The following is a 19,352-nucleotide window of genomic DNA, read 5'->3' as shown; positions in this document are numbered from 1 at the left end:
AAAGATGGAAGGAAGACGGAGGGAAAGACGGAGGGAAGACGGAGGGAAAGACGGAGGGAAGACGGAGGGAAAGACGGAAGGAAAGACAGAGGGAAGACGGAGGGAAAGATGGAGGAAAGACAGAGGGAAAGATGGAAGGAAGACGGAGGGAAAGACGGAGGGAAAGACGGAGGGAAGACGGAGGGAAGACGGAGGGAAGACGGAGGGAAAGACGGAGGGAAAGACGGAGGGAAGACGGAGGGAAAGATGGAAGGAAGACGGAGGGAAAGACGGAGGGAAGACGGAGGGAAGACGGAGGGAAAGATGGAAGGAAGACGGAGGGAAAGACGGAGGGAAGACGGAGGGAAAGACGGAGGGAAAGACGGAGGGAAGACGGAGGGAAAGACGGAGGGAAGACGGAGGGAAGACGGAGGGAAAGATGGAAGGAAGACGGAGGGAAAGACGGAGGGAAGACGGAGGGAAAGACGGAGGGAAAGACGGAGGGAAGACGGAGGGAAGACGGAGGGAAAGACGGAGGGAAGACGGAGGGAAAGACGGAGGGAAAGACGGAGGGAAGACGGAGGGAAGGGCAGCTGAGCCCTCCCCAGGCCGCCCACGGTGCCAGCAGCACCCTGACACGGTGACAGATTCATGCAGCCCCGCGTTCTGGCCTAACGAGTCTCCCTAACGAAGGTCTCCGAGGGGGCCGGAGGGAACCACCGTCCCCCCGAGGCGAAGGCGACTTAAGACGCCGCCTCCAGCTCCCGCCAGCCCGGGCGGCGCGGAAGAGACGCAGCGAGACACCGCTGCAAACCGGGGCCGCCCAGTTTACCCAGTTGACCTCCTGCGGCGACACAAAGCCAGCCGGGCTCTCCTCCCCGGCCGGGGGGCTCGTGTTGGCCCTTCGTCCCCGAGGCAAGCGGAGCTAAAGCCGGCCCCCGGTTTGGAAGCTTCCAGAAGCCGTGCAGCAGCGCAGGGACCCTCGGGAGCCCGAAGGGCCGGTGTTAGTAGCGGCTCGGCCCCAAGCGCGCAGCTCCAGCCGGCAAAGCTCACCTTCTGAGCACCCGAGAAAGCGTGGTAGAAGCAGGAAACGTATGTCATGATGGCCTTCTCATCGGGCCTGAGAGTGCCCACAATATCTGCGCGGAGAGAAAGGGAGGAAGAGAGGGTGAAGAAGCGGCGCCGCAACCCTCCACCCCCCCGCGGGCATGCAGCGGAGGGCGACAAGCGCTTGCCAGGGGCTCGGGATCCAGACCAGAGCTGGCTGACGGGGGGGTGATTTTTGCCGCTACGCTTCCCCCTGCTCAATAAATCAGCCTCTCGCGGAGGGCTGAGGCTGCGTTTCGAGATTTAGCCGAGCTCCCGAGGTTATCGGGCAGCTCCCGGGTTGGCGGCGGGCTGGCATGGCAGCACACCTTTGGGGGAAGCCGCGCGGCTTTTATTTTTATTTCAGCCCAGGGGAACGAGCTGAGGTCTGGCTCCCGCCCTCGAGGAGAGAGAACAACGGCCATCTGCAAAGAGAAGTGGCGTGAGCGTAGGGCGCTGCGGTCGGGAACGTTACAGCGAGATGGACACAGCCGCCGCCTCCGGTACCTTCTGAGCCCCCGAAAAGGCATGGTAGAAGCTGGACACATAGGTCATGATGGCTTTCTCGTCGGGGCGAGCTGTGTTGACAATGTCTGCAAGTGAACGAGAAGGGTTAGACCCGGAGGGGGACGGTCGCCCGCCGCCTGGCGGGAGCCGGGCTGGCTTCCCACGCCGTGCCGAGGAGCCAGCTCCCATTTGGGCTGGAATCCCGCAAACCGCCAGAGGGCTACACCTGTGCGGGCAGAAGGAGGGGTTAAATACGGTCCCCCGGTGTTAGAGCAGCCCCGAGGCCGCCGGCAGCTCCCTGGGGATCCGGCATCGACAACCTGGAGAAGGTTAGAGCTCGAAGAGCCCCCAGAGCTTACCCTCCGCGTCCAGCATCTTGGGGATGTCCAGGTACTTCTCCGCCACTTCGAAGGCGTTGTTCAGATTCGTCACCGGGTCATCCTAGAGAGAGGGGGACGAGCTCCTGAGGGGGGCTGAGGGAGCACGGACGCCTTGCAGACGGACGGCCACGCTCCTCCGGCTCGCCGTTCGCTCTTCGGAGGCAAAACGACGGCGCTATCACCCAGTTTTACCTTCCGGAGCTTGTCGTATTCGATGAGCTCCGGTCTGTGCCGGTGGATCAAGGCGTTGAAAGCCAGACCGTCTTTCCAGCTGCGAGAGAAAAGGGGAGAGTGAGCTGCCGGCGCCAGCATCGGGCTTAAATTCACGTGCACGCGCGCGCATCCCTCGGCATCCCCCTCGTCCGCCTCTCCCCAGAGTCGCTCATTTGCCGAGACGGATTGTGCCTCTTCCTCCCGCCCTGGAAAGGGGCGGAGAGTTCAGGCAGCAAGAAAAAAAAAACAAAACAAAACAAATCAAAACCAAAACCAAAAAACCCAACCCCAAAATAGCTGCGTTTTCCCCTTCCAGCCGCGCGGAAAGCTTCGCCCCTGAATATTTCAGAGCCTGGAAGCCCCCGGGGGAGCAGCGCTGCCGGCTCCCGCGGCGAGGGGAAGTACCTGATGTGGAAGTTCTGCACGTTGACGTTCTTGTAGGGAGCCGTCTTCCTCTGGCACCACAGCAGCAGGCCCTCCTTGGCCGAGGTCTCTGCAGAGGGGGACAGATCCCGGATCAGCCGAAGCGGATTCGGGAGGCGCCGCCGCCCGGGGGGCAGGTATCCCGGTCCCTCACCTTCCACCGAGATGTCCTGGATGGCGAATCTGAGGATGATGGTCCAGATCATGCCCAGCGTCATCTTGGCGTTGCCGTCGACGATCTCTGACAGCCGAAGGGGAAACAGAAAGCCAGACGTTCTCAGCTCCCCGCGGATGCCCCCTTCCCGCCTACGGAGTCGTTCCCGATGGACGCGGGGAAGGTCCGCGGCGAGACGATCCCGTCACACGCGGCTCGCCCCTCACCCCCGCGTCTTCCCTGACCGAATAAATCCAGAACCCGAGCAAGCGTCCTCCAAAACTAACATTTCCGAAGCCGGATTCACCGTGGTGGTGTGAATACTTTGGATTTAACACCGGACCGCGTGCCGGTCGCATCTTCGGTGGGTCCGGACGGGGACCTGCCGCATCCCACCTCCCCGAGGGGATGGTTCCACCGCCGAGGAGGAACCAAACCACGGCTCCCGAGGAAAACCTCTCCTTGAACAAGCCGACGCGAGGTTTCTCATCTCTTGAGCAACCCAAGCGCTCGGTTTTTGCGGGGGGGATTAAGCCCAAGCGCTTGTTTTTTGGGGGGATTAAGCGGCGTGGGAGCCTGGGGTGGCTCGGCGGCTGTTGTAACCTCCACCACACCCTCGCAGCTGGGATTTTAATGCGGCACCAGTCGGGACACGCACGGGTTTCGGGAAGAGGGCAGCTTCCCCCGGCGAGACTTCAAAGATATAAAGCCGGGAGCGAGCCGCGCTCTTCCCAACCCAGCCGAAAACCGGCTCTGCTGGGTGAGCCGCTGCCAAACGCGGCCCCGGCCCTGGCAAAAACCACCCCGCAAGCCCCGGGGAAGCCTTCGGGCTTCGGCAGCGGCCAGTAAATCCCAAGGCAAGCGGGTCCCGGCTGCTGAGCGGACCGGGAAATCCTCTCCTCTAACCCCCGGGGAGGAGGGAGACCTCGAGGGGGGAATTAAATCTGGCGTTTAAGCCAATTCTCAGCAGCCGGGCGGGTTCCCGGCTCGTAGGAACGCGACACGCGTCGGCACGGCCAACCCTTCCACCGCCACGTGTCGGGGGGCGAAGGCGACGCCGAGCAACCGGAGAAAAAAAAACGGTTGGAAAAGGAAAATGTGTGGGTTTGGTTTTTTCCCCCCCACCCCCCCGCCCACCTGCTCCGTTCGCCCAGGTTTGGTTTTGGTGGGGATGGAACAAACGGACGCAGCTGGGAGCCGGAGAACCCCGGGACCGAGGAAAATCAGGGATCCTCGTCTAAACGGCAGGAATTTTGTTTTTGAGACCGTCCCGCTTCGCCTGCCAGCGGGGAGGGGGGCCAGGCTCGGAGGGGACAGCGGGAGGAAGGCGACTCGAAACAACGCGGGTGCCAAGATTTGGCTTTTCCGGAGGGTTTTCTTTCCACCCTCCCCAAACCCCGTCGCTGCCGGCAATCGGTCACGGCAGCAGCGGGTCCCCGCGCGCCGGGACGCTGGAGGAAGCCGCGCCAGGCTTTTCTGACGAGCCCGGCAATAAAAAACATAAAAACCATCTTGCGCAAGAGCCTCCCTGACCTTGGAAGAGGGAGATGGAGCTGCCTTTAACCTCCCAGCTCCAGCGTGGCGAGCGGTGCCGGGCTGGCGCTTCCCGGACGGCATCAACGGAGAGTCAACGGCGGGGACGAACCCCCCCGGCGGTGACACCGTGACTCACCCCCTGGGCGCCGCCGCCTTTAGAACGCCCTTAAATTGCCCTAAGTCACGGCAAAACGGCAGGAGGGGGAGGAGGTTCCCGGGGTCGGCGCTCACCTTCGGCTCCTATCGAGACCAGCTTGACGCCTTTGCTCGCGATGAAATCCAGGGCTTTATTCACGTTGTTGATTTTGTGCACCCTCATTTTACCCCGCTCCGGTTTCGGCAATCGCTCGCCTGCAAAGGAGAAGCCGGGGAGGTGGGGGGGGGGGGGGTGGTGGTGGTGGTGGAGTTAAAGCTTTTTTTTTTGTTTGAAAAGGTGGAAGAGAGTTTAGAGGCGGGACAAAAGACGCGCTCTGAGGTGTATTTACAGGTTAAAAAAAAAAAAAAATACAAAAACACACGATGAAAAAAACCCCACCACCACCGCCCCCCCCCAAAACCTCGACGCGGGGCGGCGGGAGGAGGGAGCGGGGATGGCGGCGCCCACCTGAAATCACCTCCAGCAGCAGCATGAGCTTGAGGCCGTCGCGGAAATCCTCGTCGATGTTCTCGATCTGCGTGCCGGCCTTCCGCAGGTGGGAGTTGCACCAAGCCGTGAACGTCTGCGAGGAGGAGGAGGAGGAGGAGGAGGATGGTCAGACCCCAAAGCGCCATAAAAAACCACCCCTGGCCCCCCAAACGATGCACCGAAACCCCGTTGGGGTTTTTTTTTGGGGGGGGGGGGCTACGCTCACCGTTGGCACTGCCTGTCCCCATCCTCAACCCCCCGCCCACCCCCTCCCCCCCGACCACGCGTTTGCCTGTTAGTTTGGGGGGAAATAAACGGGGAAATGGGGCCGCACGCTGGGAATCAAAGCCCCCCCCCCCGGCCCCGAGCCGGGGCACCGGCAGATCCCCGGCTCTGCTTTTTTTTCCGGCCGCTGCAGACCCACGGTTGCGGGGTGGGGGGGGGATGCGCGTGGATTTTTGCCTCCCCCCCCCGAAAGCTGCCGGATTCTGCCGAGGAAGCAGGAGGAAGGATGCCCAGCCCTGCCCGCCTTCCCCCGCCAGCCGGGGGAGAGGTTTTTCCGCTCCTTTTCCTCCCCCCGCCGCCTTTTTCCTCGGACGCTCGGCGGCGAACCTTTGCCGGCAGCGGCTGGCGAAGGCCGAGAGGCACCAAGCGCAAAGGGAGCGGATTCCTGTGGCCGGATTCCCCCGGGATGCTCCTCTCCTCTCCCTTCGGGGCGCTGCCGGCGGCTCCCGGGGGTCCCCTTGCGGACCCCCAGCCCCGGGGGAGTAACACCCGAGGCCGGCAGCCCCCGCAGCCCCGAGCGCTGCCCGATCGCAGCCAAAACTCGCCGGTTTTATACCAAAAAAACCCCAGACCCCGCAGTTTTTGATGCAGCTGGAGGTTCAGACTCCGCGTTCCCACCGGGATACGGAGGCGTGTGTGTGTGGGGGGGGGGGAAATAAAGCACCGTTAATTAACCAGGCGGCCAAACCGGAACCGCCGCCCGCTCCGCCGTCCAAGGCCCTCGCGAGCCGTCCCCCCCCCCCCAATAATCTGATTTTTTAGGGCAGGATTTTGGGGAGAAGAAACACCCTCCCGGTGCCGCTGGCGCCCGGTCGGACACCACGAGGTCCGTGGCCGCTTCTCCCCCAGCCAGACACCGGTTGGGCGGCCGCAGAAACACAAATACGGCGGGATTGACCTTAAAGAGGAAAGCGGGGTCACCTTCACGGGGGAACGGTAGCCACTCTGTTTGCCCAAGCCCTTTGCGTAGCCCGCGTCCCGGCAGGGACAGCCTGGAGGAGGCGGGCAAGCAGCCCCACGGGCGCTGGGAGCCGGAAAAACTCACTTTTCCTCCCTTGGGACTTGAGGATTTGGCATTCCACACGTGCCAGATGGCCTGCGTGACTCGCCCCGGGGCCGGTGGCGTGGCTAGCTGGGCAGGCCGGCCGGCAAGCGGAGCGGAGATGGCCGTATAAGGGCAGGGAAGAGGTAAATCTGCAGGCGGGGAGGGTGCGGAGGCTGCTTATCGTCACCTCGAACGTCCCCGAGCGCCGGCGGTGGCTCTGCCAGGCGTGTCCGGGTGTTGCCACCCCGCGGGACGAGCTGGCCACGGGCAACCTGACGGAGAGAGAGCGGCTGCCAAGCGAGCCCCGGCGCCAGTCACCGGCTGAATCACGCCCGGCATGGCCAAACCCACCCGTACGCAGCTGCTAGAAACGAGGTGTGGGGGGGTAAAAATAATAAAAAAAGCATAAAACCAGGAGCAAAAACGCCACCCCCGACGGAAAATTTTCCCCCCCTCCACTTTTCGGTGATTCAGCCCCGGCCAGGAGCTCGGCCGCAGCACCAAGAAGCCCGCGCTTGTTTCCCAAACGCTATGGAAACGGGCGAGGAGTTAAAAATAGGCGCAGAAAGCAATAAAATAAAATAAAATTTAAAAAAAAAAAAAAAAGAGAGCCTTCGAGCTGTCCCCAAAACCCCTCCCCAGAAGCTCGTTTCCTCAAAAGACGACAGAGCTCTTCCAAATCCCGCGAATTCCTTTTCCGACGGCCGCCGGGCCCTCGCTGGCCCCCCCCCGCCTCCCATCGCAGGAGTCGGAGCTTTTTACTCAATTCGCCAAAAACCCCATCCAATCGCCCCCAAAAAGCGGTTGGGGCCAGCTGCTGTCCCAGGCAGCCGCGGGACGGAGCTGAGCCTAACGAAGGTGGCGTTAATGACCGGGGCTGGGAGGGGGGGGGCAAAGAGCAGCTTTTCTGCCCCTGCGCACCCCCCCGCCCCCCGCCGCAAGCAATGTGTTCCGAATATAAAAAAATAAAAAAAAAACACAAACCCAAAAAAAACCCACATAAAGTTACTAAAAAAGGAGATTCCACACATGCTTCTGGAATTTCCTTCCCACGGAGGCGCTGGAGAAACGCTTTCCAGGCATTGTATCAAAGCCGCCTTTGTCGGGGAGGAATAGGTGGCCCCCCCCGACCTTCCCCCAGCCAAACTCCCTCAAAACCCCCCCAAAACCTGGGGGGCGGGAGGGGCGGAGGCTCCGTTTTCCCGGGAAAACGGTAGGAAAAATAATAATCAAATTCACGGCTGCGAAAAGCCAGGGGTCCGGCCGGCGAGGGGGCTGCCGGAGCAGCGGGGGCTCTGCCCGGCTCCGACGGGAGCCGTCCCGGCGGATTTTTTTGGCCGTTTTCCTTCCTTTTAAGGCAAAGGCCGAGGCGCACTTTGACTCCCAAACCTGCCCGAAATCCTCTCCGCCGTCCTCCCGCGCCGGGGCAGAGCCTCGGCCTTTGTTTACTCGGGGAAATTTACGGGCAGAACCCTATCGGTATTTTTCCATGAGGTCACCGCCGACAATCATCTGTCCAAAAAAAAAAAATAAAAAATATATATATAAAATAATAAATAAGCATCTTTATTTAGAAATCTACTGGAATAGCTCAGTTTGGGGTTTGTTTTTGGTTTTTTTTTTCGATTTTAAAATAGCGCCTTCTCGCCCGCCAGCGGGACATCGACGGAGGCGACCGGGGAGCGTAACGCTGCCGGTTTTGGTCTCATTTCTGGGGTTTTAAGTCAAAATAAACCCCAATATCCAACCTGGGAGTCCCGTGGCGGGGGGGGGGGGGGGGGGGTGTCCGGCAGAGCTGCCCCTTCGTTAGCGCCGCCGCCGGGAAGCTCGTTAGGGCAGGAAATCGTTCCAAGTCTCTTAAGATGTCGCAGAGACTAAACAAAGCGCTGGAGAAGAACCAGGCGCTTCCCAACGCGGCCGAAGGACCCGTCTCCGTCGGCCCGGCCTCGGCCACCAATTAGCGGCGTCGCTAATTACAATCGCCGGCGGCTCAGCTCCACGCCGGAGCCGCTTCTCCTTAGAGGGGTGGGAAAAAACAACAACATAATCGGGAGAAACGAGGACTTTTTCCGCTCTGGATGGGGAGCGAAGGGATGTGAGGAGCATCCTGGGTCCTGCCTTCGTTAACTGGGCTTCAAGACGGGCTTCGTTAAAGACGGGCCTTCGTTAAGACGGGCTTCGCCTTTCGTAGCATCCCGAAAGGCCGGGACGGGCGTTTTCCAGTCGTTCGTCGCGTTCCCTCGTCACGGGTTTATTTTATTTTTCTTTAATTTTATTTTAATTTGCCGCTACCGGCCGGGCCGGGGGGAGGCCGGACCCCGGAGATTCTCCTCATTCTTTTCCCATATTAGGCTCTGGCGCGGCCGTTTGGGGAGAAAACAGCTGAGTCGGAGGAGGAGGAGGGCGGGAGGAAGCAGCCGGGGGAGGCACGGCCCCGATTCGGAAGGTTTATGGAGGGGGGGTGGGGGATAAAGAGGTGAAATTCCCAAATTCCTCTTTGGCTGCGGGGTTGGGTCCGATGCTTTTTTGGGCCGCGTTCGGGGTGTTTTTTCTTTTCGGCGTGCGGGGGAGATAAGGGCGCAGGTGAGTCAGGGCGCACCCGCATTCCGGCACACCTTCCTCCGGCCGGGTGCGGCTCCGGCACCGCCAGATATTCCCTATACACCACCTTCCAGGCCAGATTTTTATCCCGGCGACGCTTTTTTAGGGCTAAATACGAGCTCCCGGAAGAGCCCGGCCCTTTCGACGGAGGGAAGCGACAGGTGATTTCTCCCTTTTCCACCGTTTTCCCCCCGGCTTCCGCCGCCTCCCCGAAAAAAAAGTTCTCCTAAAGCCCCGAGGCGGGACGAGAGGCGCAGACGCGGGCTGCAAACGCGCCCGAAAAACCAGGGAAAAAAAAAAAAAAAGCAGAAATGTCGCCAAGCCAAAGAGCCAGACGGAGGAATTAGCGCCCGTTTACACCCCCCACCGGCACCCGCTCGCCGGAGCCGCTCCGAGTCCAAAAAACAATCCTCCTTTTCCCATCCCCTCCCTCCTTGGTGTTTGGGAAAACCCTGGCAGAGCATTTTTCCCCCCCCGGGCTTTTTTTTTTTTTTTTTTTTTTTTGCGTAACCCCAGCAGCTCTGCGTCATTAACCAGGAATTAACGAGCCAGGTAAGTAATCTGCCAAGGATCCGACCCAGGATTGAAAAAGTTGCCTCGGCGGGGATTAAACAGGAGGATTATTTTTAAAAAAGGGAGCCGGGGAGCCCGAAACGGGGTTTAAACCCGGCCCCGGCCAGCGGGATGAGCATCTCCGTAACCATCGCAGCGGGAATTGCCAAGGGATTTTGACGTACGAGCTCACGCAGGGTTAAAAAAAAAAAATAAATCAGGGCTGAAGGCGACGCAGGGGCTTTTCCACGCATCCAAAAAGCCGTCTCCGACCCCGGGACGAGGAAAACGGGGTGCGTTTTCCTCCGAAGGAGGGTTTCGAGGCGAATCCCGCGGCGGGCACGAGCCGAGGATGTTTTCCGAGGAGGCGGAGGGGCTCTCGGGGCCGGATGTTTTTGTCTTTTGGAGGGAAACCAAGAATCCAGGCGGGCAGCGGGGAAGCGGCCGCTCCTCCGTCGCCTTGGGGGGAGCCCGGGCGACTCTTTCCACTGGCCTCGTTAACACGCCGAGGTCATTAAGCAACCTAAATTTGACGAGCCAGCGGCGGGGACAATTAATGACCTCCGGTGCGGGAGACGGCGGCCTTCGCTCCGTGGGACGAGCATCTCGTTACCGCCCCGTGGGTTTGTTACCACTCCGTGGCTTCGTTACCGCTCCGTGGCTTCGTTATCGTCCCGTGGGCTCGTTATCGCCCCAAAGTCCCTCAAGGACACCGTATTTTCGCCGTTGTTTTCCCAATAGCACCAGCGTCGGAAGCGGGAGGAAGCCGAGACTGACTTGTCTATTTAAGGCAATGATTTTCCTCTTTTTCCCCCCTCTTTGGCGTGTTTGCCGAGGCCGGGAAGGACGGACGGAGGCCGGGAAGGACGGACGGCAGCGGATCAAGCCACATAGCTGAGATTCCAGAGGAGGAACCCCCGGGGACTGGCCACATACCAGCAGCAGAACCGCAGGCGCTGGGATGGCTCCGAGCAGGACAGTCCCTGTCCCCGTCATCTCCATCCCAGCGCAGCCGATGGTGGAGGGATCCGAGGCTGGAAGCTCTTCGCCTCCTTCCCTCCCCCCCCTCAAAAAGACATAAAACCGCTCCAAAAAATATTAATTAACTCCAAGACGAGCGTGCTGGGGCGTCCGACAGCCGCAGAGGAGCCCATTCCAGCGCCGTCTGCGCCTCCTGTGAGGATCGGGATTGACTCCGTGGCTCGTCCTCGCCTTCCGGGGAAGCCGGATCCCCAAATTCCTGGAGTCGCTGGTGCCTGTCCCCTCGCCCCAGGAGGAGGAGATGAAGAGCCGCCACGGAGAAAGACTCACCGCCGGCTGCGGAGGGAGACGGGGAGGACGGAGAAAAGGCCGGGAAATGCTTCCCGACGGGCCGAGGGGAAAGTTTGCAGCCTGCTAATTAGCCAGCTCTCCGCCCGAAGCTAACGAGGCCTTGCCTTTGAACCAGCTGGAATCTATAACCCCGAACCGGCGCGTCACGGGGCGATTCGCCTTCCCGGCCTCATCCCTTCCCAGAGGAGCCAAACTTTTCTCTAAATCTCGCGTCTCCTTCTCCTTCGCGTGGGGCTGCGGCCGGGAAACGCGGCGGCAACTCGGCCCCGGCTTCTCCGCACCCCCACGGCCACGGAAACCCAGCTTTTTAGCACCTACGGACCCAAAAGCTCGTTAAAACTGAGGACGACGTCAAAAAAAAAAAACCCCATAGGTTACGGCCCCAGACTTAGAAGTGGCGGGTCAGAGCACGGCTCCGGGGAGGAGGAGGGCTGGCACGCGCTTCCTTTGCCAAAAATTATGCCGTTTAGCTGATTTTTTTTAAAAAAAATAAAAATAATAAAAAAAAAATAACCCATAACAGGGTAACTATGGCAACAGAAAGCCAGCCCTCACACTTCAGAGTTTATACAGGTGTTGGCACCCTTCGTCCGGCCGCGTGTCCATCCCGCCCCCCACCTCCCCGTCCTAAATAACCCCCAATTAAAGCAATTAACCAAACCCAGCGGCCGGCCACCTCGCCGCCTTCCCGCAAACGGTCTCCAATTATTAACCCGGAGGAGGAAGGCGGTGGCAGGTCGCAGCTCCCGGCCTTTGCCGGAGGGACGGGTCCTGGTGAAGGTGGTGGCGGCGGTGGTGGCGGGGAGGGGGGGGGTTTTGCCACGCCACGATGCCCGGGAGGGTTCCGGTGGTGGGGTCCGGCGTAGGATGGGACCCTCCCCGCCCCGAGCCCTGGGTGTCACTGAGCCCCCCCCCGCCCCGGCGAGGCGCTGAGGGTGCCGGGAGCTTCGCCCTTCGCCCTGCCCCTCCCGCCGCCGCCTCTCCCCCACTGCCCTTTTATCCTCGCCCTTTATTTCCCCATTCCTGGCCCGGGGAGCGGATCCCTCATCGTTTACACCCCGGCTTTGGCAGCATCTTGACACACCCCCCCCCCCCCCCCCCCCAAACACCCCACCCCCGGCTGCCCCATGGCTGATGCTGCCCCCCCCCCTCTGCCAGCAAGGAAGGGGACGGACGGACAGACAGACAGACGGACGGACTTGGGATTTTCCCCCCCTCCCCAAATCCAGGCGCTGGGGAAGGCTGCTTTCTCCACGGCCCCCCCCAAAGTTCTCCCCCCTGTCCCTTGTCGTCCCCCCCAAAGTCCTCCCCTCCTGTCCCTTGCCCCCCCCTCCCCTCTCCCCGAGAATACCTGGCTCCCAGGACCCCCCCCAACCATCCCCTGTCCCTGTCACCCCCCTGCCTCTCCCCCTATGGATCCCCCCCTTCTCTCAGAGCCCCCCCCAGCGCTTTTATTTCCTACCACAGGGTCTTCCGTGGTGATTCCCCCCCCCTCCAGCACCCCTCCGTACCCCACTCTCCTTCCCCAAGTCCCCTCCTCAGCCCCCAGCACCCCTCGGGGGCGCCTGCTTCACCGCAGGGTCCCCCCCCACCATCCCACGACCCCTCGTCTGTCCCCAAACCCCCCCCCCCCCAAGATCCTGAACCCTCAGGGGTCCCCCAGACCCCCCCCCAAGGTCCTGAGGCACTTAGGGGTCCCCTCAGACCCCCCCCCACGCATCCTGAACCACTTATGGGTCCCCCAGGCCCTGACCCCTCAGGGGTCCCCCCCCCCGGCCCCTCAGGCCCCCAAAATCCCAGGTCCTGAACCATTTAAGGGTCCCCCAGACCCCTCCTCAGGCCCTGGACCCTCAGGGTCCCCCCCAGGACCCCTCTGGCCCCTCAGAGACCCTCCCCCAAGCCCTAACGCCTCAGGGGGTCCCCTTAGTCGACACCCCCCCCCCCCAAGCCCTAACGCCTCAAGAATCTCCTCAGACTCCCCCCCCCCGCCCCAGGCCCGGGCTCCCTTCAGACACCCCCCCCCGGCTCTAACGCCTCAGGGGGTCTCCTCAAACCCCCCCCCGCTCAGGCCCAGGGTCCCCTCAGACCCCCCCCAAGCCCTAAGGCCTCAGGGGGTCCCCTCAGTCTCCCCTCTCAGACCCGGTCTCTCCTCAGAAACCCCCGAATACCACCCCCCCCCTCAGATCTAACGCCTCAGGGGGTCCCCTCAGACACCCCCCCAAGTCCTAACCCCTCAGGGGGTCCTCTCACACACACACGCCCCCCCCCCCCCCAGCCCTAACGCCTCAGGGAGTTCCTTGAGGACTCCCCCCAAGCCCTAACGCCTCGGGGGGGTCCCCTCAGACCCCCTCCTTAGGCCCAGGCTCCCCTCAGACTCCCTCCCCCAACTCCTAACGCCTCAGGGAGCTGCCTCGGGACGCCCCCCCCCCCCCCGCCCAAAGCCCTAACGCCTCAGAGGTCCCCTCAGACCCCAGCCTCAGGCCCGAACTCCCCCCCTCACCCCCCCGTCCCGGGCCCACCTTTCGCTGCTGCTTCTCCCAGGCGGGATCGAGGAGGAGGTCGCGGTCCCAGTCGTCCTCCTGGGCCATGTAGTCGCCGTTGGGGCCGGGCCCGTTGCCGCCGTAGGGGTAGGGCTGCCCAGCGCTGTGGTAATCCACCATGGCGGCCGCAGGAACGAGCGCTGCTGCTGCTTCTGCTGCTGCTGCCGCTGCTGCCTCCTCCCTTCCCTCCCTCCCTCCTTCCTCCCGTCCGCCCGTCCCTCCCTCCCGCCGCTCCCGCCGCGCCGCCCGGCCCCGCGCCCCCGCCCGCCGCGCCTTCAGGCCCCGCCCACCGCCCCTCGGCAAGCCTACCGTGCCTCCAAGCCCCGCCCACGGCATCTAGACACGCCCACTAGGGGCTCGCGGCCCCGCCCACCGCCCTCAGTCCCCGCCCATCGCCCCAGACGTGCCCACTGTGCCTCCAAGCCCCGCCCACCGGGCCTCCAAGCCCCGCCCACCCAGCCCTAATATGAATGGAGGGGTGTGTGACAGCCTCATTATAACAATGAGAATAACAATAATTCACACGACGGGTGCCACTCGCCCTCCATAGCCACGCCCCCGAGCAGCAGGGCCCTCATTAATATTCATGAGCACCCCCACCCCACCTCCCCCAGTGTGCACACAGACTTGACCCCCCCCACAGCGAAGTAGGGTCATTAATATGTATGGTGTGGGCGTGTCTATGTAACGAGGGGGCGTGGCCTCCACAGACAGTGCTCCTCCCACCCACCACACCCCACCCGCACCCAGGCTGACCCAAAGGGGGAAGGGATCTGCCCCCAAAAGGGGAAAATCGCCCCTTTTTGCCCCCCCAAACTCCCTGGGAGGGCCCGAGGTGCAGCCCCATGGGGGCGGTCACCCCCCAGGACCCCCACACCACCCCCCCTGCCCCCTAGCACCCCCCCACAGCACCACAGCAACGTGGAGGCTTCGCCTTTACTGGTTAAAAGAGGAGGGGTGGGGGGGGGAACGGGACGATGACTGTAAAACTGGAGGGGGCTCAGAGGGAGGAGGCCATGATGCTGGAGACACCTGCGGGAGAAGGAGCAGAGTGAGAGGGTGGCCCCAGGCTCGGGGGGTTGGGGGTTCCCCCAGGCTCAGGACGGGGAGGGCCCCGGCCCCCCAAAACCCACTGTCGAAGTCGATCTTCTCCACGATGTTCTTGGGCTTGATGCTCTCCTCCTGGTTGCAGATGAAGATGCGCCCAGGCTCCGGCTCCGTCCAGCCGTATTTGCTCATCCAAACCTTCAGCTGAGCCTCTGGGGGGGGTCGCGGAAATAAACAGAGGGGGGGGGTTAACCCTCATAACACCCCCTGCACCCCCCTCCCCGCCCCCTCCGCTCACCCCCTTACCCGAGAGGTCCCCCAACATCTCAGCCAGCAGCCAGCGGTCGATGTGCTGGTAGGTGATTCCCACCACGTGGCAGATGACTGCGGAAGGAGACCCCACGTCAGCTGCTGGTCCCCCCAAAACCCCCCCAGGACCCCCCAAAACCCCCCTAAACCTCCCTCACATTTCCTCACGGAGTCCTCGAAGCCGGTGATCCCATCCAGCAGCTCCATGTTCTCATCCAGAGCTTGCTGCGGAAGGCGGGGGGGTGTTAACAGCCCCGGGGGGGGCTGGATGACTCCTCCCGGATTCAGGGTGCGCCCCCCGGGTATGGGAGGGGGCAGAACTCACCCAAAAGGACTGGAAGTGGCAGGTCTCCAGCAGCTCCCCCAGGTAGAGGATTTGCCTGATGGGCCTTTCCTCCTGCTGAGGTCGGGGGCGGTCAAGGGAAACGTGAGGAGAAGGGTCGTCCCCCCCCTCCGAAGTCCCTAAATTTGGGTGTAACCCCCCCGAGGAGAAGTGTTAGGGGGGTGGGGGTCCCCAAAAGCAGTGCCCCCCACACACACACACACGTCATGGCGGATACATGGGCCTGGTCGATCATGCACTTGCAGAGAGTGAAGTCGGTGTGGGGGAGGTTGGTCAGGGCCTTCAGCAGGATCTGGGCGGTGACGGTGGTCTGGAAGAAGGCTGGGTTGAACTGGTACCTGCGGGGGGGGGGTTGAAATGGGGGTGTTGGGAACGGGGGGGGGTCATGGCCTGTGTCACCCCCCCCCACCCCATCCCCCCCTCACAATTTCAGCACGGCCAGGTTGGCCTCCAGGTCGTAGGCGTTCTCCTTGGCTTGCGTCTCCACGTAGCGCTCCAGCGTGGCCAGGTTCTCGGGGTTGTACCTGCGGGGAGAGGCCCACCCCCCCGGGAACCCCCGTTACTGCCGGTACCGAGCCCTGCCGACCCGTCCCCACCCCAACACCCCATTCCCGGGGGTCCCTCAGCGCTCCGGGGTCCAGCTCCCCCATCACACCCCCCAACCTTCCGCCATTCCCGGCCCACAAACAGCCCCCCCCCGCGCCATTACCGGCCTCCCGGGACTGCTCCACGCTCCACCTGCCCCCCACCAAACCGGGCCTCTCCCGCCCAAACCGGGGTTCCACCCCCCAAACCCGGGTCTTACCCATGGCCCTTCGCCAAAACCGGGCCTCTCCCGCCCAAACCGGGGGGGTTCCACCCCCCAAACCGGGGTCTCCCCCTCGGCCCCCCGCCCAAACCGGGCCTCTCCCCCACAAACCGGGGTCTCCCCCTCGGCCCCCCGCCCAAACCGGGCCTCTCCCCCCCAAACCGGGGTCTCCCCCTCGGCCCCCCGCCCAAACCGGGCCTCTCCCCCCCAAACCGGGGTCTCCCCCTCGGCCCCCCGCCCAAACCGGGCCTCTCCCCCACAAACCGGGGTCTCCCCCTCCGCCCCCAGCCCAAACCGGGCCTCTCCCCCACAAACCGGGGTCTCCCCCTCGGCCCCCCGCCCAAACCGGGCCTCTCCCCCCCAAACCGGAGTCTCCCCCTCGGCCCCCCGCCAAAACCGGGCCTCTCCCCCCAAACCGGGCCTTCCCGTCCAAACGGGGGTTCCACCACCCAAACCAGGGTCTGCCCCTCGTCCGTCCCCGCCCCCCCCCCCCCCCCAGCCGGTACCGGTCGATGCCCCGCAGGAGTTTGCCCACGTTGGCCCGCATCTGCTCGAAGAGCGCCATGACTCGCGGCGGCGGCGGAAGAAGGACGCCGGGCTCCGGCGGGCGAGGAGACTTCCGCTTCCGGCGCGGCCGCTCGCTGGGCATGACGGGACAGTGGAGGACACACACACACCCCCCAACCCCCCCCTCGCCGGGGCGCGCAGGCGCAGAAGGGAGAAGACGGCGGGGGGCGCAGAGGGGAGGAGGGTTTATACGCGCTGGCCACGCCCACAACCTCAGGCCACGCCCACACGAGCGGGGCCCCGCCCACCGCTTCAGGCCCCGCCCACCGCGCCCCATCCCAGTACGGGCGCAGGGGCTCGGGGGGGGGGGTCGGACTGGGCCAAACTGGGGGCACCATTAGGCCACAGTGGGACGGGGTGTGGGGGGGGGAAATAGTGTGGGGGGGATCAAACTGGGATGAACTGGGCCAAACTGGGGTGGGGGGGGGTGTCACACTGCGAGGGACTGGGACATACTGGGGGTGGGAGGAGGCCATACTGGGATGGACTGGGCCATAGTGGGGTCAAACTGGGTGGGCACTGGGACGCGGTGGGGTACGCTGGGAGGGCGGGGGGGCCAGGCTTAGGCCAAACTGGGGGCGAGGGGTCAGACTGGGATGGACTGGGACGTACTGGGGGGGTGGAAGGAAGCCATACTGGGATGGACTGGGACATACTGGGATCAAACTGGGGGGGAACTGGGACACAGTGGGGTACACTGGGGGAGGGGGCGGGGGGGGGGGGGCCACGCTGAGGCCAAACTGTGGGCGGGGGTCACACTGGGATGGACTGGGGCGATACTGGGGGTGGGAGGGGGGCGATACTGCGTGGACTGGGACATACTGGGGGGGGTGGAAGGAGGCCATACTGGGATGGACTGGGCCATACTGGGGTCAAACTGGGGGGGCACTGGGACGCAGTGGGGTACACTTGGGAGGGCGGGGGACCACGCTGAGGCCAAACTGGGAGGGGGGGAAGGCGTACTGGGATGGACTGGGCCATCCTAGGGGGGGGGGCAGAAGCGGGCCATACTGGGATGGACTGGGCCATACTGGGGCCAAACCGGGGGGGGCACTGGGACACGGTGGGGCATACTGGGGCGGGGGGGGGGCACACTTTGGCACAGCGGGCGGGCCACGCTGAGGCCAAACTGGGCCCTTACGGGGGATCCTGGTGTCAAACTGGGACCATACTGAGATCGTACTGGGGTTATACTGGTCCCAGTGCCGGGGGGGGGGAGGGCACACTGGGCTCAAACTGGGGCCCCCGAAAGCGGGGGGGGTGGGGGGGTGGAGCAGCGCCCGGATGCCTGGATCCCCTGTGGGCCATGCCTCAGTTTCCCCTTCCGCCGCGGTGCCTTGTGGGGGGGTGTGCGGGGGGGGGAGGAGGTTTCGTTTTTTTTTTGGGGGGGGGGGAGGAGGTTTTTCTTCGCGGGGGGGCGGGGGGGGGGTGTGTGTGACGCCGCCATGGACCCCCGGCACCTCCACATCGCCGCCCGCGACCCCCAGGAGGATTTCGAGCTCCTGCAGCGCCTGGGGGGGGGCACCTACGGGGAGGTCTATAAGGTGATGGGGACCCCCCCAAAAATAACGGGACTGGGGGGGTGGGGGGGGGGGGGGGGGGGGGGCGAGACCCCGGTGACCCCCCCCCCCAAACTGGTCCTGGGCTATGGGGGAACCCCCCCCCCCCCCCCGGCATCCCTGACACCCTGGGGAGGGTGGGGGGGTGGTGAGAAGTGTCCCGTCCCCCCCCAACTTTTCCCGCAAAGGGCCCCCCCCAGTTCCACCCCCCCTCCCTTCCCAGTTCTCCCAGTTCACCCAGTGCTCCCAGTTCCCCCACCCCCCCCCCTCCATGGAACCCACAGGTTTTGGGGACCCCCCCCCCCACCCCCACCCCCGCCACCGCCACCACCGGAGGCGTGAGGCCCCGGCGCATCCGGCACTGGGGGGTACTGGGAGGGCACTGGGGGGGCACTGGGGGGGTACTGGGGGCACTGGGAGGCCCTGAGCCCCCTGTGCCCCCCCCCCCCAGGCCCGCAGCAAAGCCACGGGCGAGCTGGCGGCCATCAAGGTTGTCAAGATGGAAGCAGGTGAGGGGGGGGGGCCCCCCCCCGAAACCCCCCGGAACCCTCTTATTACCCCCCCCCCCCCAGACCCCAAATACCCCCTCCGGGACCCCCAAAAACCCACGGGACTCCTTAATGCCCCCCCACCGCCCCGATACCCCCCGGCATCCCCACAATACCCCCTGAACACCCCCCCCCCCCCGCCCCCGCCGGGACCCCTTATTACCCCTCCCAACTCCAAATACTCCCTGGGACCCCCTGGGATCTCCTGAGACCCCCGGACCCCCCCAGACCCCCCAATACCCCCTTGGGGACCCCCTGAGGCCCCCCCAATTCCCCTCGGGACCCCCCCCAATATCCCCAAAACCCCCCAATGCCCCCGGGACCCCTCAGTACCCCCTCGGGGACCCCTGGACCCCCCCCAGTACCCCTTGGGACCCCCGGGACCCCCCCAGGACCCCCCAATGCCCCCGGGACCCCTCAGTACCCCTCAGGGACCCCCTGGACCCCCCCCAGTACCCCTTGGGACCCCTGGGACCCCCCCAGGACCCCCCAATGCCCCCCGGGACCCCTCAGTACCCCCTCGGGGACCCCCTGGACCCCCCCCATTACCCCTTGGGTCCCCTGGGACCCCCCCAGGACCCCCCCAGTACCCCGTCGAGGACGCCCTGAATCCCCCAGTACCCCTTGGGACCCCTGGGACCCCCCCAGGACCCCCCAATACCCCCGGGACCCCCAGTACCCCGTCGGGGACCCCCTAGACCCCCCCCCATTACCCCTTGGGACCCCTGGGACCCCCCCAGGACCCCCCAGTACCCCCTCGGGGACCCCCTGGACCGCCCCCATTATCCCTTGGGACCCCTGGGACCCCCCCAGGACCCCCCAATACCCCCGGGACCCCCCCAGTACCCCGTCGGGGACCCCCTGGATCCCCCCCAGTACCCCTTGGGACCCCCTGGGACCCCCCGGGACCCCC

General features: G+C 64.2%; 3 protein-coding genes across 6 annotated transcripts in view; all 3 read right to left on the bottom strand.

Moving 5' to 3' along the window:
• The window catches only part of ACTN4 (actinin alpha 4), a 28,853-nt gene extending 15,380 nt beyond the window's left edge, over positions 1 to 13,473 (bottom strand). Inside the window, exons 1-8 of one of the 4 annotated variants that reach the window (XM_074567400.1) lie at positions 13,238 to 13,473; positions 4,883 to 4,997; positions 4,510 to 4,629; positions 2,743 to 2,829; positions 2,571 to 2,658; positions 2,145 to 2,223; positions 1,932 to 2,013; positions 1,033 to 1,118 (exon numbers count right to left, since the gene is read on the bottom strand). In XM_074567400.1, the coding sequence (XP_074423501.1) occupies positions 1,033 to 1,118; positions 1,932 to 2,013; positions 2,145 to 2,223; positions 2,571 to 2,658; positions 2,743 to 2,829; positions 4,510 to 4,629; positions 4,883 to 4,997; positions 13,238 to 13,378 (798 nt within the window). In that variant the 5' untranslated portion in view covers positions 13,379 to 13,473. Of the gene's footprint in view, positions 1 to 1,032; positions 1,119 to 1,572; positions 1,659 to 1,931; positions 2,014 to 2,144; positions 2,224 to 2,570; positions 2,659 to 2,742; positions 2,830 to 4,509; positions 4,630 to 4,882; positions 4,998 to 13,237 lie in introns of all 4 variants that reach the window. The other 3 variants (XM_074567398.1, XM_074567397.1, XM_074567399.1) reach the window with 3 other exon arrangements.
• A 707-nt stretch (positions 13,474 to 14,180) lies between these two features.
• EIF3K (eukaryotic translation initiation factor 3 subunit K) lies at positions 14,181 to 16,529 on the bottom strand. The gene is made up of 8 exons (XM_074567401.1): positions 16,272 to 16,529; positions 15,383 to 15,481; positions 15,175 to 15,295; positions 14,940 to 15,014; positions 14,773 to 14,839; positions 14,612 to 14,689; positions 14,392 to 14,517; positions 14,181 to 14,290 (listed from the first exon to the last, which is right to left on the bottom strand). The coding sequence occupies exons 1-8, from the start codon at positions 16,412 to 16,414 to the stop codon at positions 14,259 to 14,261; spliced, it is 741 nt and encodes a 246-aa protein (XP_074423502.1). The 5' UTR covers positions 16,415 to 16,529; the 3' UTR covers positions 14,181 to 14,258.
• Positions 16,530 to 19,148: 2,619 nt separating this feature from the next.
• Positions 19,149 to 19,352, bottom strand: part of NAPA (NSF attachment protein alpha) — a 12,616-nt gene continuing 12,412 nt past the window's right edge. Inside the window, 1 exon segment of the mRNA XM_074567242.1 lies at positions 19,149 to 19,164. Within this exon segment, the coding sequence (XP_074423343.1) occupies positions 19,149 to 19,164 (16 nt within the window).

Source organism: Larus michahellis, chromosome 26 (assembly GCF_964199755.1).
Source record: "Larus michahellis chromosome 26, bLarMic1.1, whole genome shotgun sequence".
NCBI lineage: Eukaryota > Metazoa > Chordata > Aves > Charadriiformes > Laridae > Larus > Larus michahellis.
This window is presented reverse-complemented; position numbering and strand designations above follow the sequence as displayed.